Raw genomic sequence first — 27,670 nt, 5'->3', positions numbered from 1 at the left:
CTGTCATAGGCAAAATTACCCCCCCCCCCAATTCCGAATTCTCTAGCTTTACGTCTATAACGTCACTTTTTAACAACTGACCTTTTATCTGTAAATTATAATCAATTTTAGATGAATCTTTTTACCCATTTCTGCAAATTAGGGGACTTTTTTTTATTCATAAATAATTAAATCGTGTATGTTTTCAAAATTTATTACATTAAATGTAATGCAGAAGGATACAAGAGATTTCAATAGGCAGAGTATATAATACATGTGGGACTATTAAATTAGATAATGTCAGAGCACAGGTATCAATATCCAAGATAGAGTTCTCACGACAACAGTATTACAGGAAATCAAAGCAAGACACATGTAAGTTCTAGATGGCGATTCTTCAAAGCGTTTTTCGTGATTTATTCCAAAGAGGAAAAATATTCCAGAAAAATCAGGAGAGGGTTAGGACCGCTGTACAATGCTGTACACATTGTTCTTCTTCACGTCACTGTCAGCCAACAGCTGTTTGAAAAAAGAAAAGCAAGATAGTATGTTTAGAAACAATAACACTAAAAATGACCTGATCGTATAGATTCAATGCATTTACACTGCAAGTAAATGGAGTATTTTATCTAATGGATTTCAACTTTATGTTAAAAAATGAAAGAGGTTACTCCTCACCTTGCTATCTTTTATAAAAATAGTTCCAAGGCTGTTTATTAAGTTGAATGATTTAGGTACCATGCTCTCTGATGCAAATAATATACATTTAAAGCAAGAGATCCTTGGATTACACCACCATTTCTATATGTATGTTAAACTAGGAACAATAGGCTTACTTGTTTACCATACCAAATACGTATAAAATACAAAAATGCAGTGCATAGTAACCTCATTATATATCAGTTGATATTTATCTACAATAACATCATGCTGGTCATGCAATTAAAAAAAAAGATCTGTCATATTCATGCATAAATTTATTTTGAACCCTAAAGTGTCTTATTTTTCTAACCGCTATTGGTCACGTATGTGGCTGCACTGCTACATAGTGGCCAATTTTTAATATTCAATGGGACACACGTTAGATTGCACGCTAATCAATTTCTCAAATCGCTATCGTCACAATACTAAGAACATTTCTTCACTTGTTTCCAAGTAAACATTGGAACCAGATTTTGGTCACTTTCAAACACTAGTGTTTCACTGTTCAAAGAGCTTCTATATACAGTCACTGGATTACAGAATAAAGGGGGGGGGGGGGCATGGAACACGAAGTAATCTGAGAAGCTCACTTTGTAAAAATCCTGAAAATATATATACTTGTTCTGTGCTTGCAGAATTCAGAGAAAGTAAATCTATCAAGAAATTTTTTTCAATATATGTACGGTCCATAAAACCATTCGTGACTGTGGTTTCATTATACACTGGGGAAAATGATAATTCAGATGACTTTTTGACATGAGTGTACATAGGATTTTCCCCCCTAATAAACCATGCAGCATTCCACTCAGGAATTGGATTCTGATATAATTTTTCTGACATTATCATCACTTGTATACAATTTTCATACAGAGAACATAAATCTAATGTGCCAATTTGGTTTCCTTCATACAAAAATTAGATGCAAAGAACTTGGTTTATATAATACACCACATTAGGATATATAAGACAAATATTTATATATATGATTTAATACAAAGCAGATTATAATGTCAGCCTATAAGGGTCAAATAGTAATGGCTAACTCGTTCATTTGGACTGTCGAAGTCATCAAAGTGGCTGTAGTCGGCCTCTTGGATCGCCTTGTTTAAATCCCTGTTCGAAGCAGCTTCTGAACTTTGGCAAGCGTGATCTTCATTGGGCAGAGTTGCTCCCTCTTCGTAGTACCCATCTCCTTCTTTAGTTTTAAGGTTTTGAGTCTGAGTTACGGGTTGCAGCTGTTAAACGAACCGACAAAACCAAAATCATTTACAGGTACAATTTATCATTAATAAAGACGAACATAAAATATAAGGTACTATTTAAACGTTTTTTCAATTTAATTCCAATTCACATTGAATTGACTCATAAATAGACAATATCAATACAATCACTGTCCGATCGAAGTTGTTTTAATATTTAATCATTGTATCTGTCGATCACGTTAGAACATCAATGCCCACCTTATACGCCGTAATATGATCATATTCGTCAACACTAGGACCTGCAAATGCCTCATTCCCATGGCCCATGAAAACTGGGTTTTCAAAATTTCCTCCGCTGGGATATTTTTGAGATACTCTCTTTCTCCTAACGAAGCACACAATGGACACGGCAGCTAGAATGACTATTAATATTCCCACGGCAACTGCTACGATTTTGATCACAAACGTATCTGTTTGTTCTGAGGTAACAAGTGGGTCATTGATATTACCTGTTGATAATTAAACAACGGCAAGAGCTTACGTGATCGAAAATGCAGCAAAATATTCGTCTACACACATTTTTAAAACATTTGGCAACTTGAATGAAAAAGTCTGTTTTGTGCGGTAGCAGTAATACATTGCATTAAACATTTTAAATGATTCATTGTTTTTGTAAGCAGTAGATTATTGGGGCGCTAGCAATAAATTCCGGATATGTTCATATATTCAGCAATGTAAAATGGCATTTGTAACGTACAATGTGATTGGAGGAAAGAACCGATCGCGGAGAAACCTCTCTCTGGACATGGCATACACATGGTCTGTCCGGAGCGTTCCTGGTACGTGTTGGCAGGGCACTCTGAACAGTCGCCATTTGCAAAATACCATCCAGCAGGGCACGGGGCTGTGTAATAAAATATCAAATCAGCTCGCAATCCATATTATTCTAAAGGGCAACTCACAAATACTGAGTTACTAGTTATCCGACTTACCACAAATCTCTTTTCCCGAAACAAGAAAGGTCTTGGAGCCAACCTCACATTTTCTAGTATCTGGTTCAGACGTTGCTCTCGAGAAAGCACATGAAATTCTCGGACATTTCGTTTCGAAATCGCCAGTTTGAAAGAATTCTTTGATCATGTTTCCAGTATTGTTCATCCTGGTAGTTAGACCCACCATGTCACCCCCATACCTGAAACATTTGTATCTCTATCTTACGACAAGCTCATCCAGCTTATATCATTAAATATATTAAAGGGTTTTGAGGCCCAAAGGCAAACTTATGGTCCGATATAACTTATTTTGTTAAAGAAATCGGAAAAAATCAAAAGAATCATTGAATCATTGAAAAGTAATTGCTCAAATAAATAAAAATTCAATACATCATTCAATCATTCAATTGAATTAGTTAGTGAATTAGTTTAAATTATTTTTTACTTGTCATGTTGTCTAAGAAATGGTAATTTTCTACATTACATCTTTTGTAAACAACTATAAGACTCGAGCTTTGTTTACATAATTATCAATTCTTACCTCTGTATCTCGTTTGTAACTTGACTTTAACATTTAATATTTTGGTCAATCATTTAAAATATTTACATAAAAAATAAAAATAAAAATTTTGATCTCCAATCGTGTCCAAGTCCCTTTAAAATTTGAATGTGTCCTATATCCTGTTATAGAGTTCTGTTCTTCTTCGTAAAGAGATTATTACAGTCTAAATATGGCCATGAACATCGAAATTTTTCTTAAAGACTGTAACAGACTAGTAACCTATCAACCTCTACATGAACAGCATTTTTTTTGTAATTTAAGTAATTACGTAGTTTTAGAAATTTAAGGTTACACTGTGTGTACTGTAAAACATATCGTACGGTAGAACTCCTTCCATCCACATCACTATACGACTATTTGAGACAACTGAGCTCCCGATTTGTTTGAATGGCCTATCACAAAGTTTAATGTCATCTCTTGGACAAAGGCGAGCATTGGAAATACACTGCTGTAGATCTAACCCATCAAATTTGAAATCTGGACAACTGAATTCGAAAATGTATTCCCGCTGAATGATTAACGGTGCGGGTTCTGAAAGTGAAAGAAAACATATTTATTTTTAATGATACAAAATGTTGTCCGATGATAGATAAAACCCTGAACTTTCTCCAAAGCAACCTGCAACTCAATGTACAAAATAGTAGTTTCAAGAAAAATATCTTACAAGCAATAACTAATTGGATGATCAGAATCCTTTTATATTCAAAGTCCAAAACCGTCTTATACAGAATTAGTTTACTAGTAATTAAGTAAGTTGGAGCAATACTTTCTTAACAATGTAGACTTACTGACGCAGACGTTGGTAAAATTGGAAGGAAACGGAGGGACCCACTGTCCACTAGTCTGATCACAGGTGTGGGTTGTTGTAACGGACAAAGTGTTCAAATAGCCAGCATTACAGTTCTCCAACTGACATGTCAGCTCAGTGGCGTCTTTACAACTCAGAAGACCGTTGAATGGGATTGGTGGGCTCTTGCAAGCTATAAGAAAATAATTATTTCCTTTGTTTATCAGTGAAATATTTTTTTTCTTTAAAGAAGGCACAATTTTTCGAAGAAAGAAAAAATACCAGGCCAGATTTTTCTTTAAACGTCTATTTTAAATAAACCACAAATCTGAATATATTGAGAATAGTCTATAGGTACTTTCTAAAAATTATAAAAAACAGGTATGGCCCACGGTAGTTACTAGCAAGAATTCTTTTCAATAGCAGTGCTTTTAGGTTGCGTGGTTATTTAATTTATAATATACAAAAATGCGATATTTTTTTTACAAACCTTGAAGCATGGTGACGTTAATCGAGAATGAACAAGCCTCGCTATTGCCTGAACCATCTACAGCTTCGTAATGAATATCATATAAACCAGGCGATAGCTCTATGCCATTTTGTGTATCTGCAGTAACTTTTACATCACCCGAATTATCTCTGGCAGTAATCGGGGACCACGTGACAACCCTATTGCTCTTCGTTACATACATCTGTAAAACTCCACTCGGACAGGAATCAAAAGCTGGTTTTGTATTATCTGAAAAAAAAAGTTGTTTCCATTGATGGGACAAATCTTTACAAGAATATCACTTGAAACATCTGCAAGCTGCTAAAAAATATTTTCTTATGAAAAGAGAACTGTGTTTTCATTAACATTGTTTGGCGTGCTTTTTCAAAATTTCTGAATTTACACTCTAAAGACACTTAAAGTTGTGAAGAGTCATGCTAATAAAATATCTCGACCATGCGGACATAAATAATTATACTTAATATATAACCATAGTCATCTTACCAATGACATTCACGGAAATTTTACATGTCGCAGTGCCGTGTTTATCTGAGGCAGATACAGTGACCATCTGAAGGTACGGCCGATATTTTATCGAAGTATCAGTGAAATCTAACTTCAATTTCTGTCCAGAACAGCTTTTTCCGTAGGTTGTTGCAAAGATGATGTCATCTAAAGTTACATTGACCCTATCACTGTTGCTGGGTAGGCGAAGAGATTTTTCAGAGGCGGGGCAGTTTTCTATTGTAGCTAAAACAACAAAAAGAACTGCTCGTAACTCTATAGAAGGGCACCTGGTTTCAAAATCAAAAATTTAATTCGTTTTAAGTTTTTTGAATTACTTTTCACTTTAAATTTATCTAAATTTGAAAACAACATTAAAAAACATTTTTAGAAGTAATAAACAGGACAACACTCACGGGGACTGGAACAAACTGTTATTGCTGTTGGAGTAAAAAGTCAATAAATATAAATTCCTAGAATACTCAATATTTCTTCTACATTTTTTGTAACACTATGGTAACCGTTTTTTTAGTGTAAGAAACATGCACTTACCAGAACACAGAGGGCAACATGACCCAGATGGTGGTTGTATTTTGTTCTCTGTTGGACATGAACCAAGGTCCGGACAGGCAAGTCGGTCACAGGTAAGATTACCATTCAAACAGGAACATTTCTCACAGCCAAAATCCACAGCACCTCCAGAATTCTTGAAATTATCAATCAGATATACGCTTAGATATAACATTTGCTGTAACAACCCCCATTCCCCAAATTTAACAGTATAACTATCAGTGTATGCATTTTAATTACAAGGTATTTAATCGATCATAGAATATTAAAAAGATTCAGTTATAGTTTTCATCAGCAAACAATTTTACAAAAATTATGACTTTTTTTATATACGAATTAAGCCATAACTTTTATGTGCTTATGGTATTATTTATACAATGATTCGATAAAAAACTCCACAAAAATGGGACACTAACCTCGATTAAGACTCCATCCTTGACACAATTTGACCCTTGCTCTGGAACTGAACACCTGGTACATTGACTTGTACCACAGCATTTAGAGCTACCGTAACAGTCCACGTCCAGGAAACAGGCCGTGCCTGAACAGGATCCAATGGAGGGACAGCTACCCACCTTATCTAACAACCAAACAAAGACAGAGACATCTATACAGCTAAGACTATGTAATAATGAAATATTTTGATATAACTGTTTCTGCAAAGAACTATGTGTCTTATTAAGGATATGACTGTTTTTATCCATATGCCAAAGACCTTTTTTGAAAAAAGGAAACCAAAAGAAATATAATGAATGAATGGACTGGCTCTCATTTGTGAATATAGTCATGTGTGGTTCAAAATAAGATACTAGTGTCTAAAGTTTGTTATGACGTGTAGTTGATATTCAACTATTAATGGAAAACGTTTTTGTAACTATACAGGGTGTCCTGTTTTAATTGTAAAAAGAATTTGTTGACCAGAAATATTCATTAACTAGACACTTGTTGCAAAAGCAACAAAAAGGTCTTCCGTTTTGATATACATGTATCAATTTAACTGTAAGACATTGCTTATCTCACATAGAAAAAAAAGTGGATATGATAAATATTGTGAATAATCTCAATCACTTACAGTGACAAAAATCTCACGGACATCAAATTTGTAAAATGGAAAGCTACACAGAGAAATTTGAGATATCTCACCGGAAGTAAAATTTATTTGCTAATTTAACATTATATAGATGACATATGTAAGATTATATACTGATATTTTCATTTTATGTAAAATGAATAAAATATGAAGAAAACAAAATTTTTGAAGTGCTTCCGGTGACGACCGGAAGTTACGCCGAACAAAACAAAACAGTGTTAACACATGTTCGTACATAGGTCTATCATCCCACAAAGTTTGGTTGTTCAAGTCGTCACCGTTTTTGAGATCTCGTCGAAATAAGGTTTTTTGTCTCGGGACAGGAAACGGACATGCGGAAGTGCTCAATGTAAATTGTATTAAACATGTCTTGTATACTTGCCTTTTGTACGTTATATTTCATTTATCTAGCTAAAAATGTCAAAGAAAAACAGTTAAACTGATAAACAGCTCGATTTGTTTGAACTCTTCCGGTGTGTACCGGAAGTGACGGAAGACAAAATGAAACCGGTTAAACACATCTTCAATCAAATGTCTTTCATCCACGAAAGTTCCGTGTCTTGATCACTTATAGTTTCTGAGATCTCGCGGGTACAAAATGTGTTTTAAAAAGGCTTCCTGAGATGATTGAGATATCTCACCGGAAGTAGAATTTTTTTGTTGATTTAACATTGCATAGATAAGTTATGCATAGAATTATACTTATTTATTTAATTTACGGAAAATGAATTTAATGCGTAAAATAACTATTTTTAAAGTGCTTCCGGTGACGACCGGAAGTTACGACGAACAAAACAAAAGTGTTTAAACACATCTACATACACAGGTCTATCATCCTACAAAAATTGGTTGATCAAGTCTTTACCATCTTTGAGGTCTCGAGGTGACAAGCTTTTTCATTGCGGGACAGGAAACGGACGACCGGAAATGAATTTTTAAAAAATGAAAAAATCATTCCTACACTTTATCATTCTCTATTATTCCTGAAAATTTCAAGAAAATCTATCCAGTCATCTCTGAGAAAATCGGGGAAAAAAAAAATAATAATAATAATAACTAGACTCTTGTTGCAAAAGCAACAAAAAGGTCTTCCGTTTTGATATACATGTATCAATTTATCTGTAAGACATTGCTTCTCTTACACAGAGAAAAAAGTGGATATGATAATTATTGTGAATGATATATACGGACGTTACTAACATGTAAAACAACGAGAATGAAAAAGAAATCAATTTCTGAAGTACTTTCTGTGACGACCGGAAGTAACGCCGAACTAAACAAAAATGTTAACCATATGTACAATCATAAGTTAATCTTTCCTCAAAGTTTGGTTGTTCACATCTCTGCCAAATCTAAGATCTCTTTGGAACAATTATTTTTGTCTCGGAACCGGAAACGGACAAACGGAAGTGGTAATAAAAACAAAAGCTGGTATTTGTCATACATTTGCTCATACATCACTGTTTGTCAGGCTAGATGAAACACCCAAGAAAGTTAGTTAAACTTGTTAAAAACATGATTTGTTTGAAGCCTTCCGGTAAGAACCGGAAGTGACATTTGACAAAATTAAACCCGTTAAACACATCCCCAATCAAATTTCTATCAATCATGAAAGTTTCGTGTCTAATTAGCTTACAGTGACAAAAATCTGAGAAATCTAGTTAAACTTTTAAAAAACTTGATTTGTTTGAACTCTTCCTGTGTAGACCGGAAGTGACGGTCGACAAAATAAAAACGGTTAAACACATCTTCTATCAAATAATATATATAAGTTTTGTGTCTTGATCTATCACAGTTTCTGAGATCTTATTTATACTTTGTTTTTAAAAAAGAAGGCTATCTGAGATATATGAGATGTCTCACCGGAAGTAGAACTTTTTTTTACCAGGTGTAGATGACTTTTTGTATTTCTATAGCTAAAATGTTACTTCAATGCTAAATAACCAAAATATTTTTAAAAATATCAAAATTGAGTCTTTTTCCTGTGACTACTAGAAGTTACGCCGGATTAAACAAAATAGTGTTAACACGTGTCCATACACAGGTCTATAATCCTACAAAGTTTGGTTGTTGAAGTCGTTACCGTTTTTGAGATCTCGTCGATATAAGGTTTTTTGTCTCGAAGCAGGAAACGGACAAACGGAAGTGCTAAATGAAATTTAAATTTTTTATATCTTGTTACTTTCCTATTTTACATTATTATTCATCGAAGTAGCTAAAACTATAAAAAAAAAACAGTTTAACGCATAAAGAGTTTGATTTGTTTGAACTCTTCCGCTGTGGACCGGAAGTGACGGAAGACAAAATGAAACTGTTTAAACACATCTTCAATCAAATGTCTATGATTCGTGAAAGTTTCGTGTCTTGATCACGTACAGTACCTGAGAACTTGCGGGTACAAAATATGTTTTAAAAAAGCTTCCTGAGATAATCGAGATATCTCACCGGAAGTAGATTTTTTTTGTTTATTTAACATTGTATATGTAAGGATCTATACTCATATCTTTATTCTATGGAAAATAAATTAAATACGTAAAAACAAAAAAATTTGAAGAGCTTCCGGTGACGACCGGAAGTTACGCCGAACAAAACAAAAATGTTTAAACACATTTACAACTATAGGTCTATCATCCCTCAAATTTTGGATGTTCAAATCTTTATCGTTTCTGAGATCTCGATGTGACAAGGTTTTTTGTCGCGGGACAGGAAACGGACGACAGGAAGTCGATTTTGAAAAAATGAAAAAAACGCCTCGAGATACGATCATTCTCTATCACTCCTGAAAATTTGAAGTAAATCTATCCAGTCATCTCTGAGAAATCTTGTGGACAAAAAATGGGAAAAAAATAATAATAAAAAACATTACAATCTCTATAAGGTCTTCCGTTGGAAACGGAAGACCTTAATAACTAGACTCTTGTTGCTATAGCAACAACAAGGTCTTCCGTTCCTCATGTATTAATCTGCACAAAAAATCCAGTTATCTTGTAAACAGAATATGGATATAATATATACATTTTGCCTTTTCTCAAAGTTTGGATGTTCAAGTTTTTGTTAGGTATAATATCTCGTTGAAAAAAAGGTCTTTGTCTCGGGACCGGAAACGAACAAACATGTTATTTAAGAAATGGAGAGTAGATATTTTAGTACATTTACATACAGTACGTTACTGTTCATCGCATTGAGTAAAATGTTTTAAAAAAATTAAAAGTTTAAAAAAAAGTTATGTTGCTTGAACGCTTCGAGTAATAACCGGAAGTGACGTAGGACCAAATGAAACCCGTTAAACACATGTTCAATCAATGTCCATTATCTATATAAGTTTTCTGTCTTGATCTCTCACAGTTTCTGAGATCTTTTGGGTACTTTGTTTTTAAAAAAGAAGGCTACTTAAGATATTTGAGATGTCTCACCGTAAGTAGATTTTTTTTACCCTGTGTAGATGACCTTTTGTATTTCAATAGCTAAAATGTTACTTCAATGCTGAATAACCAAAACATTTTTAAAAAAATCAAAATTCGCTGTACTTCCTGTGACGACCGGAAGTTACGCCGGATAAAACAAAATAGTGTTAACACTTGTACATACATAGGTCTATCATCCCACAAAGTTTGGTTGTTCAAGTTGTTTCCGTTTTTTAAATCTCGTCGAAATAACTTTTTTGGTCTCTGGACAGGAAACGTGCAAACGGAAGTGTTCAATGTAAATTGTATTCCATATTTCTTGTATACTTGCCTTTTGTTCATTATTTTTCATTTATCTAACTAAAAATATCAATGGAAAACAGTTAAACTGATAAATAGCTCGATTTTTTTTAACTCTTCCGGTGTGGACCGGAAGTGACGGCCGACAAAATGAAACAGGTTAAACACATCTTCAATCAAATGTCTATCATCCATGAAAGTTTCGTGTCTTGATCACTTATAGTTTCTGAGATCTTGCGGGTACAAAATGCGTTTTAAAAAAGCTACCTGAGATAATTGAGATAACTCACCGGAAGTAGAATTATTTTCTTTATTCAACATTGCATAGATAACTTATGTATAGAGTTATACTTATAAATTTAATTTATGGAAAATGAATTTAATGCGTAAAACAACTATTTTTGAAGTGCTTCCGGTGACGACCGGAAGTCACGACGAAGAAAACAAAATAGTTTTTTAAACACATCTACATACACTGGTCTATCATCGTACAAAGTTTGGTTGTTCAAGTCTTTACCGTTTTTGAGATCTTGAGGTGACAAGCTTTTTTGTTGCGGGACAGGAAACGGACGACCGGAAATAAATTTTAAAAAAATGAAAAAATCGTCCCTAGCGTTTATCATTTCCTATTATTCCTGAAAATTTCAAGGAAATATATCCAGTCATCTTTGAGAAAATCGGGGAAAAAAATAAGAATAATAATAATAAAAAGAAACATTACAATCACTATAAGGTCTTCCGTTGGAAACGGAAGACCTTAATAAAAAGAAACATTACAATCACTATAAGGTCTTCCGTTGGAAACGGAAGACCTTAATTATGGTCTTGACCTCATTTCAAAACGTTGATGCTTTTCAAAACGAAATAAAAGAAAACCTACATATATGTGGATTAAGCAAGATTATTCTGTGTTTTAATTTATAATAACATTAATGTAAATGAGGATAAGAAACAGTTAACATGCATATAAGTTTTTGTTAATTACATTAATTTTTTCATTGATTTTTGGTAATACAAAAAGAAAATATCAAAAAAGACCTAAAAGCTACTGCATATAATATAAAAGAAATAAAATAGAATCAAAAGATAAACGTACTAAACGAAATACATTAATTTCAATAACATTTGTAACACATGATACAAAAATATATGGATGCATCTTTCTCTTATGGTTTTTGCAATTACGTTTCTTAAATAAAGGGTCTTTCTTAACACTACTAGTATTTGGTCAAGCGTGAATAATTTTAAGAAATTTACAATTATTTAGTGTTGATGCGGAAAAAAAATTCTTTTGTGACAGTTACATTGTACTCCTTGAGCATAAACTTTCACAGGAATTTTACTCATTTGTCATTTCGAGCCCTTATTAACAGTTTATATTGATATAAAAATTGAATCTTTTACATAATTTTCATTTACAATGTATCGAATTAACGTTTATCATGTCAGAAAAGATAAACGTTTTAAAGTAGACATTATACTCACTAGTATATAAGATTCCACCTTGCACATTTGGTGTCTGGTTTGATATATAAACCATCTGTCCAGGCCGGACAGCAGCTCTCGTGACGTCATAACTTCTCATGCTGGTGAGGTCATGTCGTCTTACCGACCCCGTGCTGTTCCCCCACCATCGAGACAGATACAGGAATTGTCTCGTGGCCATCAGAGTTCTCGCCCCTGACTCTGCTATAGTGTCCGTCAGGGATGAGGCTAAATAAAAAAAATACGAGTTAAGGAAGGAGTCTTTTCATTATCAAACATACTTCTTATAATAAGAAATGCATGAAATTTTGACACAGTCAAACGGATCATATTACTTAATGATTCTATCAGTTTAATTAAATTTGACCTTTTTGTTTTCGGATAAAGGTCAGGTCAAGGTCACTACCTTTTTCCTCAACGTAAAGAATGATAAAAATAAGTGTAGCTCTTTATAGTTCTGTAAACATTTGTTTAAGATTTGAAGATTCAAATCTTCAATGAAATCATAGACCATGAGAGTGTCTATCAGCTTATACTACTAAATTGGAATAAATATTTATACTAAAATTGATATTGCTTAGCCCGCATTTCCTCTAATTTTCTTAAATTTTGAAGAAATTTTGATTATTTTTTTTATGCTTCCAATAATAAAATATGTCTAATTTTTATGTATTATGAAGACTTTATATAAAGATATAAATTGACAGAAAAGCTAATATATTGACCATTTCATAAGAGAGAAAAACTGATTTTAGTGATTTTTTCACAAAAATCAATGTATAGAATGGGCGCTTTGAAAAGCTTATAAAAATGTTATTTGATAGGCAAATCATATTTTAAAAACATATTCTGAAACCCAAATATCATATTATTAATTCACATTAGTAAAAAAAAATCCAACATTATTGTTATTGTTTTTAAAATGCTAAAACAGACTCATTATATATATATAATCTGCAGCAATTCTGAATTGCGCAACATGTGATATTTTCCTACGCCAATGTTACGCCAAAAATATAGTCCTTGTTCCATTCTAAACATTGATTACATTTTTCTATGCCAAGTTGTATGATAGTAAAAAAGAAAGAAAAATATACTATTTTAATTTCCTTTCATCTTGATTTAATGAACAATTAATCAAATTTACGTTTGACAAGTCGAAAACCAGAAAAGACTCCTTCCTTAATGGTGCTTCAAAACTTCATACAATCAAACAGCCAAAACAACATCTTCGCCAGCCAAGGGTGAGGATGCCAAAACACATGACAAGAAAAAAAATCCTGACCAATACTCTATACTGTAAATATTTTATTACTAAAACTGGTGGTGCCAGTGGTGGTCGGGAACCGCCGAATTATCACTGTAGAGTCCGTGGCGTACAGGAGATGTCTGGAGGGAACAGTGAGGGCAATGGCAGAAGTCTGGACCTCGTCATCTACCGAGGAGCGTGCCGTGAATTCACGTCTGTCGAATCGCTCTACCCCAGAGCGACCTCTTTCTGTCCAGTAAATGTTACTGTCAAGATCAATCATTAATATATAAACGCCTAAAATTTTTATGTCTTTTTAAATAACTTCATTTGAAATCGCATTGAATAGTGTGATTTTTATGAACAGTGTCATAATACTGTACGGATGAATTCCAGCGTGTGACAGAAGCTACATATAAAATATAAAATTTCAAAGACACTACTGGAAGGAACTATATGTTATACCTTTCATCAGCTGCGATATCTAGAGGTTCCGCTGTGGTATTGTACAGTACAGTGACAGTTCTGCTGGTATCCTCTGTGTTACAGTGAACAATAGCACCGGTGGAGTTATCGTTTGTGTTTGTAGTTGTCCAGAAGAGGTCGCCTCTAGACAAAGCTAGACTTGTTATTTTGCCATTTGCATCGGTCACAAATTTCTGCACATCCGAACCATCTACATTAGCGCGGAAAATTGAATTTCTGGTAAGAAATACATACTTTTTTATTGTATGTCTTATGCTTTCAAACACTTAAGCAGTTCAAACTATTTTAAGGAGGCCGATTTTAGGTTTTTTTGCGTAAAAACTACTAATTTAAAAGCAAAACTTTTTTTAAACCATATGTAATTTACACAAACTCTAGTATATTTGCGATGTTTCAAGAAAATTTATCATCTGGTTCTTTTTAGGGGCCATCTCAAAATACAGGTACATTTACTAAAGGAATAAATTGTTATTTTTCGTACTTCGAAGCAGATAAAAAAATTCTACAATATCGATTTTCTTCAAATTCTAATATGCAATTAGTAATATCATATCTAACCCCATATGTAAAAATACTCAATTCTATCGTCTGGCTTTTAATCAGTTGGTATCATCTCAAAATATCAAAATGAACCAATTTTTTTTTATATAGTTGGAATATTACATTAAAAACAATAAGAAAAATAACTCTAAGAATAGCATTATTGTGTATGTAAAATTTTAAAGGCGTACACCTTTTACTCTTTCTTTTATATCATTTCCTATAACGTGCTCCTACAAAGCTTCATTTTATCATTACGTTATGAAAGCACAATGGCAACGCTTACCTATCGAGCAACAAAATAAAATAAATGGTATCGAAACAATTTCCTAGAAGGTATAATAACATTGTATTTTACTAAAATGTGCAAAAATATGCGCAAGGAAAATTAAAATCGCCCTCTTAAATGTTCTATTGTAGTTGACGTATTCCTTGCAGTTCTACAACGAAAAAGAAAAAAATATTTGTAAATGATACGAAAACAATATAATTGTATTTTACCCCTGTAGAGCACTGAAGTAGATATACTGTTGATTATCATCCACTACAAGACCATAGAAATGGCTGCAGTCGGCGCTAGGATACACAATGGTATAGACTTGGTTGTCGCCCGTACTGCCTTGTGGGACCATTTTGATCCCGTCAATGTCGGCAAATAATAAGTAGGAGTTCGGTTCTGCGTAAAATTTTGAGACAAAATAAAATAAAATTATCATATTATAATTTAAAGCTATACACGCTATAATTTGCGTCAATTTTGAATGACAGTGAAAACGCATGTGTTTGTCTACTTATAAAAGTTATCCTTAATCTGTAAATTACAAGGGTGAATTCCATCTCGTTACAAAGATATAGATTTTTAATTGTTTATTTTCCTGCCAGGAAAATATACCTTTTTATGAATATTGATGAAGGAAGAGCAAACCGACCTCATTGCGCATGTCCGCGGAGAACTAGGTGGTCGTTATTGTTTGCCTAATTAAATATCCAACTTGATTTTTAATATGCTTAACAGTTGTTAATTTGAAATACATACATGTATAATGAGTAAAATACGCTTGCCATTTACGATACCCTTACTTCTGCATTAACACTTATAGGCTCTATAAATAGCACATAGGGGAAAAACACAGGTCTACGTCATTTTTTTAAAGGAAGTATTCATATCTACTCACAGGTTTGTATTTTTTTTCTTTTGTTTGTACTCGTATATCTGACAAATTTATGCTTTACTGAAAATATCCTTTCCTTTGTTAAACTATCACAATTATGAAGATGTTGACCGTTCACCAGTTTTGGTATGATAGGCTAAATTTAGCTGTCGATATCACGTGATAGATTGATATTCACGAGGAGGCATTACTTTCCTGGCAGGAAAATAAATATTTTTTATTGTTTAATATTTGATATATTTGTTACGTGATCGAATTGAGCATTATAATTAACAGAATAAAGGTAACTTTTATTAGTAATCAAACACATACAGTTTCCCCTTTATTCAAAATTGACGCAAATTATAGCGTGTATAGCTTTAATTATATATGTAACAAACATTTAGATTGGCTTAACACACAGAAAAAATTAATTTATTTTGTATAACCTGGTTAGCTTTGTAGCCACGCCCCCTTGACAACCCCATTTACATGCGCGTGTAACAGTTTTCATGCAAATTCAAATTTTATGCAAAAATAAATAATTTCTATCTTTGATAATTGATTTATTTCATCTTTTGATGAAATATAAGAAATGTTTTGTCAGATTATCCGATATAACCTGGTTTGAGGCAGTGCACGCTTTTTTAAATCCGCTTCGTGTATTATATAGCCTGCACTGTCTCAAACCTGGTTATATCGGATAAAGTGCACGCTTTTTTATTAAAAAGCGTGCACTGTCTCAAACCAGGTTATATGGGATAATCTGGACAAAAATTAAAAGCAATCCTGTAATAAACTTTGTTGTTTTCATGAATCATTTTTTTAAAAAACGATCGACCGAATGTAGGAGATAATATTTTTACATATAATGTACATGTACAAGTAAGAGTTTCTAATCGAAATATCTATGAAGTTCATGTATTAATAACATACCTTGACAGGACAAACGGTCAATTGTTAGTTCGTTGAATGTATTGGTTGGGCATAAGCAGGTGAAAAAATCTGATTGTGTTGACGTCACACAAATGTCGGAACAGGATCCAGAAGCCGAACACACTCCTTCATCTGAAGAATTGAATAATGATATTCCTTCTCAGCAATTGCTAACTACAGTAATGACAAGCGTATGCAGTTTGTAGTAAAATAACTGTTATCTCAATGAAGTTGATTGTGAAGACTGGTGTAACATTTTCTCTCACATCTCTGGTAATACCTCGCTTCATCGTGTCCGTTGTGTCCACCACGATCATTCGTGTAAAGTGTCCGAAGGATGAGCTGTAGGTCTGACCGAGACTGGGCTTGCTGTAGATATTGAGACCTCCGGTAAAAGAGCTGACTAGAAGGTTATCCCCAGAAACAGCAAGAGACAGGGGTTCCTGTTAAACAAAATTATCACTATTCCATCTTCCACATTCTTGTTCTAAATTTGCTGAATAATGCAGTTATCGAAAGGAGAAACAATTCCTCTACTTTGAAACCCTAGAATAGCACATGATTATTGCTTTCTATTTAAGGACCTAACCAACTTACCACAGAAGAAAGTTGACGTCTGCTAATTGCACTATTAGAGTTGGCCAGGTCTATTTCTATGATTTCTGCTGTCGGCTGCTTGTTGTTGATGATCAACAACTTATTGTCAGAGATGATCAGGTCATTAGGGTTCTCCGCTGTAGTTAGCACCACCCTATTGGAACCATCCAACGCCACCTTACCCACGTGACCTGCACTTCCCCAGTCCGTGTAGTACAGAACTCTTAAATAAATAAATATCAAATCCAGCGGTTAACAAAACAGTATCGATGAAATATAAAGTAGTACACATTCTTGTCTTATACAAATACAAAACATGATTCGCACGTCGTATTTTGTTGGATTCATTATCCATCATATTTTTGAATCAAATATAACGATATGTGTATACATGTATTGAGCAAGTTAGTAAATATTTTTGACGAAGAATAAGTCTACATGTCTTGTGATCAAGTATGATGTTCACATAGAAAGAGGTATAGAAAATAATATACATGTAATTATTTATGTTTACCGGCGGTCTGAATCCACCACTACAGCCCTGGGTTTCTCTAATGATGTAACGATGGTCCGTCTTTTTTTAGTATCCAAGTCCACCATCTCAATAGTATGCCATGATCTCAGCACCCCATCATACTCCTCAAAACCCATGTTAGAAAAGTAGAGTCGGTTTTGACGATAATCGATGGACAGACCTGATTTATAAAGATATACATTTATCAGATGCAGATATTGGTACATAGTTTTTTTTAAAATCTCATTTTGTCTTGGTGTTTTACAATGTGATCTTCTCAGGTACCTTGTACCCAATTTTTACCTTCCACTTGGCCTATTCCATGAGAACTGTTTAGTACTGTCTCTACGTCACTTCCGTCTAGGTTGCATTTGTAGATGGTTCGAAGACGAGCATCGGCAAAGTAAACTTTCTGTCGAAAAAGTGATTTATCATTGAAAATTGGGCTTCAAAATCGTTTGTACATGTAGTATAAATGTTTAGAACGATCAACAACAACGTGCATATACCTTTTCATTTTGGTGGTAAGTCACTGCCAACGGTTTAACCGCTCGCATTATTGTCGTTTGAATTTCAGAATCATCAACATTAGCCAATCCCACAATGCCCTTTGATATATCCGTAAAGAGAAGAAACTGGTTTGGGGCTGAAAAGATTTTTTTTCTTCAAAAATTGCAAGTTACGTATCTGTATTTGTAGGAATATAATACATTATTAAAGATACAATTAAAAGTTAGATGCAATGCTTACGTTGACATATTTTGTTGACCGGTAGTTTCCCCGATGCATCAGGACACATGCAGGTGAAGCTGTCCCCCGAATGGGGAACACAGATGTCTGAGCAGCCCCCTTTATTGGTGGCACAAGGGTGCGAAGTGACCACTGAATAAATTATATGTAAATAGTCAGATTCTAAAAAATGTGCAATTATAAGCCTAAATACTATAAGAGTTCATTTTGAATTTTAAAAAAGACGTAAAAGGAGAACATTTAAGAAAAAAACAGCAATGTTTAAAAGTTCACCGGGATATGAAGTTGGTTGGTCACGTGATCAAATTCTGTGAAGCCAAGGGGCTTCTCAGTAGATTTGATCACAGACGAACCAACTTCATACCCCGGTGAATTTTTTAACATTGCTGTTTATTGCTTATATTTACGTTCGAAACAGACAAAACGTTTAGAACTGTTAAAATTACCGATATTTTATGTTTACAATAATCCAAGCGACAAGCGATAAGCGCGTGCTATGATCATAGTGACGTCATGAAAATAAAAGTTTTCGATATTGTATTGGTTCATATAAGGAAACATATTTGCAAATCTAAATATATGATTTTATTTTCATCGAAGAATCTTTATTTACACATTGACACGAAATAATATCTTACATATTAGGTTATAAAAAATTCAACAGAGTGCTAAATGTTTCAGAAATGACGTTATATATGACGTGATATTACACCGTACCTGTTGGTTGGTTAGAAGCAGGTTCTTTTCGGAGCAAGAAGAACATCTTGGTGTCTGAAGATGCTATCTGTACGCTAGTCAGCTCAAGATCAAGACTGGACCTATATAACGATTGGTTGTGAAGTGTGGACAAATACAACTGGCCACTCTGACCAACAGCAAGACCAAACGCTGGGTTAGAACCAAGTTCTGTGGAGAGGTTCCCAGTCTTCCTTTGGCAGTCAGTGCCCCCAACAGAGCAAGAATACAAGGCTGGTACCCAACCGTCTATCCAATGTACTTTTCTAATGTGATTCACAAAACAAAAAAATATCAGGACTCAGTGTATACAAATTTTAATCTGATATAGAATTGATTTTATAATAACAATAACTAGTACATAAAATGAAAAAACCTTTGGTACACTAAGCTCAGTTTCTATACTAAAGATTTTGATAGAGATGAATGCACACCTCATACTAAGACTTACTTAGAGGCGTAGTCAATTATGATCTGATTTGGCCAGAAGGTGGCGCTGTCGTCAGTGACGTTGAGTTCCCGGCAGTTCCTTCCATCTAACCCACAAAGCTGTACAGCATGTTTGCCTTGGTCGCCAACGTATAGTTCTCTATTTAATTAACGTAATAATGCATTTGACAGGATATAGTGTCATTTTTTTTCTTGTATTTTCAAGCGCATAAACCTCTGAAGGGAAGCCTAATTACATGTAACTTTTTTTTTCAATTGTCTTTTTAATGAAAGATGTTTGCATATAATGAAACATGAATACAGTTTTTAAGTAAAAGAATTTTCACTGATGCTGCGGGATAGCTTTCAATGTCAAGAAATGTTGGTTGAGTTGAAACACAATAGACGAGGTTTCACCGCTAAAAAAACCGAAACAAACCTTCTTTTCGGGTCGACAGCAATACCACGGGGGGTGATCAACTTTTCTGTCACTATTGTTACGCGTCCCGTGCCGTCAAGGTTTGACATCATAACGGCCCTGTAGACGGTATCTGTCCAGTACAGGTGTCCGTACACCCAGTCTACCGCCAGCCCCACGGGTTCCATGCCTATAAACAAATCAGATGTCAAATTGCTATGGGAATTTGGCCTCATATACTAAGTACATATATATTTATATATATACATCAAACTATGCATCAAATTAAAATTTCTTAAGCGTTTAAATTATAGAATAAACAATCTGAAGATGGATTAAACGATACATGCATGCGTCGGATTTGGAATGATTTCCCATATTATGTATTAGTTTACAATAGGTAGATACTGTATGCTTTAATAACATATGTAACCACTTGACCGTAGAACTAAGTGCAAAGTACAAGTTGTTACAAAAGACAAATCACTCTGTCATCCTGTCATAACTTAGAGAATATCTATTTCAAGTATTTGTGACAAGGGTCTGGTATTTCGACTTTCTTCTGATATAAACCCTGTTCCGTTTTCTGATGATGAACACTTCAAAAGTCGATAGACACAAGTGTTTTCTCCCCCATCCCTCAACAGCAACTACTCACAGAATTAATTCTGCCTACATTTTACAGTGCTGCCAGAGAGAGAGTAAAAATGTCAATGGGTGAGATGTTTTTAAAAGTATGACACGTCACGCATTTCATATTCAAGATAATTTTTTCCTGAGCAAAAGTCATATACGAATGTATTTATCAAAATTGTATCTGTATCAAAAAGACATTTATACATTAACTCGACTGTAAGTACTAGCGAACAAAACGTTGAAAAACGCACGCATAGTACTAACTTTGCCAAACTAAATGAATAGAAGAAACAAAACAGGCTGGCGAACGTTTAAATGGTTAAAACAATTTTCAACCTGCTTCGAGCATGCTGAAGTTTTGCAATCTCTTGTGCATGAATAAGATTTTTTATTGCAAGACAGCGTATAGTTTGAATAAGTTATCTGTAAGTTTGATGGTTTTCACAGATGAGTAGTGCATAAATTCATGTTTGACGATAAATCGAAGTTGAACACCGCTCGTAAATAGGCACTGTCCGCTATATATCTCTTTTTCACCGCTATCCTTACAACCCCTATATAAACCGCAGACCTTTTGATATTTTAAGGGGAATGTGCGGCCATCTTGTACATTTGAGGTTAAGAATGTAAATGCAGCTTCATTAATTTTCTCCATATTCGTATCGGAGCAATTCTGCAATTTTTTGCTACATTACGGGTATATGGGAATAACTGTGGTGAAGGCCTGTCCCGAGAAACAGTTTGATTATTTTAAAGGGGCATGGTTACGATTTTGGTCAAATTTTATTTTTCTGTTTTTATTATTTGCAATGCTTTAGGAATGCATTTCTAATGATCAAATGAAGTTTTGGTGCCAGTCGTTGAGTTTTAAGCAAGATACAGGGCTCACAAATCTTCGTCATGTAAACAAGGTTGGTGCCCTGTTTTTGTTTACATAGGTAAAAAATACCGGAAAAAAATCTTTTTCAAGCTGGTTTGTCTTATCTTATTATTCATTTTAAGCATGAATAAACAGTTCCTAACGATTAATACATTCATTTTTGGTCTAAAACTTGAATTTTCAATTCAACATTCAAAATGTAAACAAACGCTTTGTTTACATAGCGAATAATTGCAAGCTCTGTAACTCGTTTATAACTCATCAAATGACACACAAATTTTGGTTGCCTAATAAAAATGCCTTACTGAAGCAATGTAAACATTAAAATCGAAAAAATAATTTTTGACCAAAATCGAGGCCACGTCCCTTTAACTAAGCAGAGTGTAGTGAAATTAATAGCTTTATTGTAGGCTTAAAACTTGGTTATGTATATAACAACAATACGGTGCATCGATGTAACTATTTTGTAAATGTCCGATATCATATACAATGTCAACCCGTGCACGCACGGGTCAAAATTTAATGCTTTTAATGTTGGCAAAGCGTCAGAGAGCGACCAATTTTTTTAAGCGGCTATAAACAAAAATATGTCTGTCTAGTAGAAGAAAGTTCAACAGTTGCTGTCTTGAATTTTGCAACAAGCGTAATACATGTATATTCAATCTCCATTTCTTCAACGCGCAGCAAAGAAGTTCATGGAAATTCATGCGCATTGTATGTGTCCAAATGCATAGTCTTGTTTTTAAAACACGTTATTAATAAGAAAACTAAAAAAGATTAACAATTCTCTCGAAATTAAAAAAAAGAAACAAAATGCCAACACTTTGTGCTATTTATAGTAACATTGGCGATTTGCCTGCCTACAGCCAGGACTCTGCTTTCAGCAGAGCCCGGCATATATATTTTGCGCAGTAAAACAGTACTGAGAGTACTGAATGACGGGGTCTTGAAAATTTGAATTTGTAATTGTCCACGTTTTCCTCGAATATGTTCCAAAAATTATGAGTTTGAATTAGTTGTTTCAATCTAGTATGTTAAGATTCGGCTTTTTGCAATTGCATGATACTTTGTCTAAATTTTACTAAATTCCCACCGGGACTGTTCTTCATACTTGTAAAAAATTGACACAACGATATTTTATGTAAAATAAGACCCTAAGGAAAATTTTTAAAAACTACAACAAACCGGGAAAATAAAACAACTATACTTAGGTAAATAATTTAAATCATTAGATTTATTTAATTTTGTGATCCAAGGGAAAATCCACAAATTGGACGGTATCTGTTATACAAGGTTTATGAAAACTTCGAAAACTCCCAAACTGCTGAAATACCAAACAAAGTTAACATTTGTATACCGATAACAAACACAGGCACCTGACGTTATAATTAGAAATATTTCTTTTTACATGAAGATTATTCCAAGTACTATAACAATAAAAAGGTTCGTCACGGAAGCCATTTTGATTTTTAAGAGCGACTTATCTGTCACGATTTTCTTGCACCGATTCATATAAAATAAATAGGTAAAAATAAATTCGTTCGCCAACTACTACTTTTTTGTGTAAACTCGTGCATCATCTACACGAATTACGATATACAACCGTTCCTTTCATTAAAAATCTTACTCTGAACACAGTCAACTGCTTTTCCAGCCAATAAAACTAGAAAATGGAGACCAAAAATGAATGAATCACATCAAATTTTGGGGTAGACCTTTCCTGATTGGCTGTTGTATATGTCGTTAAAAATAAAGCAACAGAATGATAAAGACATTAACTGATAAATGTACAGTGATAAGTCAGTTAAAGGACTGGTAAGAAAAAAATAAGGAAACTGTCCAGATCAGTTACTTAGTGCTAATGAAGGAGAGTTGGTTTCATGTCTAGGAAAAAATATTCACATGGCGGTAATATGTTTTACTGACAATCGATAAAGCAATAATTATTGTATGATTATTGTAAATTGTTAGTTTTAGCTATATATTCAGAATTATTTGATTTTGAAATTTCTAATATATGCAAAGTTAACGCTTTCAACAGCAAAATTAACAAATGTTGTAGGACATTGTCATTTCAGGGATCTGTGTCCTTTCAATTCACCCGCGTCTATTAAGCGCACATTTTTATGCGTCTCTTGGAAAAAATGAACTTAATTTCGAAAGCGATTTAATTTCAATTTTTCCGAAGAGCTACAATAAAGGATTTGTAAATCAAATTTTAAAACTGCGATAAAAACTTGTAGTTTTATCGTCTTAAAATTGAGATAAGTACTACTGGTATTTATTTACATGACTGTACTATTAAATAACAATTTTAGTAATAAAACATAACAACCATGCATTATCTCTGAATTCATAGGTCTAATATTGGTACAAGATATTTACCGATGGGAGACAGATCAGCTGAGTTTCTGATGATAGACATTAAGATATTGATGAAGAATTCTTTTATATAATGAATATGACTGGTTTTGTCCGTTATAAAGTATAAAAAAGTGTAAACTTATGTCTCATAACATTAAAAAATATTACATGATTATATGCCGGTATTCCAACTAAGCCGGACAACATGAACAATAAGCTAGTCCATCCATAACTAAGGCAAATTTAACAATTTTGATGGATGTATACAACATCAAATATGTATTTTAAAGTTATCATGAGGCTGACACAAACTAGACTCAGGAGTATGTATGTGGTCAATTAAATGCACTTTTTGCACTTAAAACTATTTTATAGAGTTGTCCGCCCTTTATGAAAATTTTTGAAAATAATATTTTGTTTAGCATATTCGAAGAAAGAGAAAGCTTCTGCAACTTTTAACCAAGAGAAATGTGAGAAAAATACTTGTACTTAACCAATATAATTAAAAATGCATTTTTTTCCCATTGACTTCAATGTTGTCTTCAACATATCGTAAATTTGTCAATATTCCATTACTTTTTAAATTTCAAAGGTGAATCTTTATTATTTAATAATCACACTAAGATTTTAATGATCAAACATGCAATTTATGAAATATGATAGTTATGGATGGACTACCTTAACATTTAACTTGGTTCTTCAATCGATAGGATCGTATATATTATTTGACCTATTGGTCACCGAAAATGTATAATATATATAGATTTTGCTTACAATGCATTGTTCAAAATTCATTTAATCAATTAAAGAGTCATTGACCGAGAAGGCAAATTCAGACTTGTTTTTATTTTCTATATACAAAATTCCTTTAAAGTTGAACAGCAGTCATCCCGCAAGTAGACTGGAAGCCAATGAAACACCTATTTTTAAAATATGTTAGACATCTATGTTCGTATAACCCATCCAGATTTTGATCTCGGCTCTCGCATGAAGTTTGGTATTTTTCAGGTGATAGATTGTTAAAATAAATTTCACAACTTTTCAAAAATGGCACATTGCGTTTGGGAACTTTTTATTTAGCTCATTAATAATTGATTAATGAGCTTGTCCACCAACTGAATTGTCGACGGCGTTGTGCATTCAGTTACGTAAATCATTCCGCAAATCACTACAACTATTGAACCCGAGCAAGAATATTTTGATCAATAAAGCTATTTGTTTATTTTCTTTATAGAATTTGGTTTTTACATAGAGTACTTAAAACGATTTAATGCTTATTTTTATTACATATATTTTCTGAAATGCATGAAAAGTTTCAGCATTATTTTCTTACGCGTAGACTCAATTCATGTATTCTACGCGTGCCTTCCGGTTTGAGACTTCGGCTGACGGTAAACTAATAGACGGGGTCACGTTAATATTAAGACATGAGTTGTGATCTACTTTAAAAGATCAACGCTTTCACGACCTCAAGTGGTCTTGCAACGTCTTGAGCTTTGAAGTGTTGTCTTTAAGAGTGTCATCATTTTTAATGGCCCCATTACTTAACAGCAGGCATACCTTAGAGTGTGTCCCTCTTAAGAATGAAAGGAGACAATTCATAACACAAGGCTAACGGATCTGCCATGATAGAAAAGTGTGGGTCTATTTTTGATGGTAAAACCAACATTACTAGCTCTAAAACTAGAAGGAACAAAAGTATAAAATTACGAAACAATTGTTTGTGACAATCATTTTGGGACATTTTTGAGAGAAAACTTCATATGTGAGCAGAATCTAAAAACATTTGTAGAACAATTGGAGTAAACTTTTTGAAAATCATTATATATTTATCCTATATTCTCTCTCGGATTACGATATTGTTTTATGTTCAAAACACAGATAAAGCCAAAATAGTTGCAACACCATTATAACACTTCTTCACTTTTAATTGTTATATTTTTGTACTGAATCAATGCGTCAATCAAAATAGGAAAAGAATAAATTGATAAATTTTTTTTACTTAATGACATACTGTTAACTTTGGATAATGAACACAAACAAATATTTCTTGGTATTGTATTGTATAATTAGAAATTATCTATTATTTACATTGTACTAATAATTGGTAAAGACTCCACAAATTGTTATCTAGACACTAAACTTGTTCGAAACTGCGCTACATGTGTGTACTTTAGTTTCGAATGGGTATGCACTAGCATTTTGGTATTGAATTAGTGTTTAATAGACAATGATTTGGTTCATTTGTGTACTGGAATTTTGAATCGGCACGTACGTACGAATAGTTTGATATGAATTGAGTAGGGACTTGGATATTAAATGTGTATATGAATGCATTGTTGAGAAAAAGGTTCTTGGTATGGCATCAGAACTTACCAGGGTATTGTATTGGTAGTTTTCTGACGTCCCCTCCCTGTAGGTTGGCGGTGTAGATACCGCCCCCTGTAGGTGACACGTCCGTGTAATACAGTCTCTCCCCACGCCAGTCTGCAGCCAAACCTAGCAGACGCCCATTCTCCTTCAACAACAGAAAATTTATTAATATCAAACTAAAATATCGCTTACAAAAAAATCAACTTTTATAATGAGATAAAGAATTTATTTCAAATGTATACTATATACAAAAATTACAAGTCATACATCGTCAATAAAAGAATGTCAGACCGATGTCAACATGCTTTCACTTCTCATTTAATAGTGTCGAGCTGTGCCTTACAATATTTATATATAAAAACTACAGAAAAAAAAATCAGATTACTATTATCAATAACGATTTATTCATTATTTAATATTGCAGAAACTACATATTTCAATATTTCAGGCAATCGACTTATCAGTTAGAGCCAGAACAACAGGTAACTAACACAAATGTATATGAAATGAAAATTCATTCAATTTTTGGTATTTGTACCGATTTTACTCAAAATAAATTGTCACTGTAATACGTTACCTTGGTAACAATAGTTGATGTTTGTGAAGTTGATGTATCAATGTGCAAGACAGACGTTGGAGTGGTTACATACAACTCTATAATTTAAAGAAAAAAAACAGGGTTGACATGACATTTAGAGCTCGAATGATAATATAATTTCGATCAAAACTGACAATTATATTTTTACATTCATGCAAATCATTGTAGATAAAGTACATAAGTACCCAAAAAACGACTATATATGCTAAGGAATCTATATGTTTGTTAAAAAACATACTTATTTTAAAAAAAAGAGTTCATGCATATAGTTTCACAATTTAACTTAATTTTCCAAACATCCGCCAACCATTTAAGCTATCAAAACTTCTATCTTTTAAAAGAGAAGACAGTTTAACCGTCGTTCTTGGACAGTCTACCGACACATCCAATTCATTTACATTTATACAATAACTGAATCACTTTTTAGTGTATATTCCTCAAATTGTGCACGAAGGAATAAACATTGACACCAATTTCACGTTTGCAAAACATTTTACAAAATGCCCACTGTCATCTCTTGATAAAAGGTACAATTTCTGTAAACATTACTTGAGTATTTGTTTTTTAATTCCCGAGTACTGTTTGCTAGATACATATCTGGGCCTTGGCTAGTCAGGTTATTATTAATAAAAACAGAGGGGTCTCGGGAACCTGACCAGGCCTTGGCCTGGATCAAAACTAAACTCGTCAGAAAACTACAGGTACCAACCTTCACAAAGCACTTTGTACCACAGAGCACCAAACACAAGAAACACCAGTTCCATCTTGGCCCCCGTTGAATTATTTCCTTTCCCGTCTCTGCCACCCTTTGTGTATAATCACTTCAGCCACTGTCACAGAAACTCGGACACTGTTTCCCGAAGCTATTGTTATTATAACTCTCAACAACCGCAGCCTCTAAACATCTGATGGACACAGTTAGTCAATGGTCGTGATCCGCGCGCTAC

At 33.5% G+C, this 27,670-nt stretch overlaps 1 protein-coding gene across 1 annotated transcript; it reads right to left on the bottom strand.

Moving 5' to 3' along the window:
• Positions 1-177: 177 nt before the first annotated feature.
• Positions 178-27,670, bottom strand: LOC105344734 (low-density lipoprotein receptor-related protein 4). The gene is made up of 29 exons (XM_034481163.2): positions 27,433-27,670; positions 26,703-26,779; positions 26,129-26,270; positions 19,894-20,062; positions 19,477-19,614; positions 19,008-19,291; positions 18,291-18,422; positions 18,050-18,186; positions 17,844-17,952; positions 17,541-17,721; positions 17,027-17,249; positions 16,710-16,872; positions 16,430-16,561; positions 14,844-15,018; positions 13,782-14,018; positions 13,383-13,582; positions 12,068-12,295; positions 6,205-6,368; positions 5,771-5,924; positions 5,635-5,658; positions 5,219-5,464; positions 4,715-4,963; positions 4,226-4,417; positions 3,758-3,968; positions 2,876-3,075; positions 2,641-2,787; positions 2,142-2,392; positions 1,725-1,916; positions 178-498 (listed from the first exon to the last, which is right to left on the bottom strand). Exons 1-29 carry the CDS (start codon positions 27,485-27,487, stop codon positions 439-441), a joined length of 4,872 nt encoding a protein of 1,623 aa, XP_034337054.2. The 5' UTR covers positions 27,488-27,670; the 3' UTR covers positions 178-438.

This window comes from Magallana gigas, chromosome 3 (assembly GCF_963853765.1).
Source record: "Magallana gigas chromosome 3, xbMagGiga1.1, whole genome shotgun sequence".
Lineage (NCBI taxonomy): Eukaryota > Metazoa > Mollusca > Bivalvia > Ostreida > Ostreidae > Magallana > Magallana gigas.
The sequence above is the reverse complement of the archived record's forward strand: the minus strand, read 5'-3'. Positions and strand labels throughout refer to the sequence as shown.

Excerpts from the sequence above, each read along its gene's own strand:
- LOC105344734 (XM_034481163.2), bottom strand. The coding sequence starts at position 27,487 with ATGGAACTGGTGTTTCTTGTGTTTGGTGCTCTGTGGTACAAAGTGCTT. Across the intron at positions 17,953-18,049 it reads CTTACCACCAAAATGAAAAG|AAAGTTTACTTTGCCGATGC; the intron begins GTATATGCACGT and ends CTTTTTCGACAG. Across the intron at positions 14,019-14,843 it reads TACTTCAGTGCTCTACAGGG|AAATTCAATTTTCCGCGCTA; the intron begins GTAAAATACAAT and ends ATTTCTTACCAG.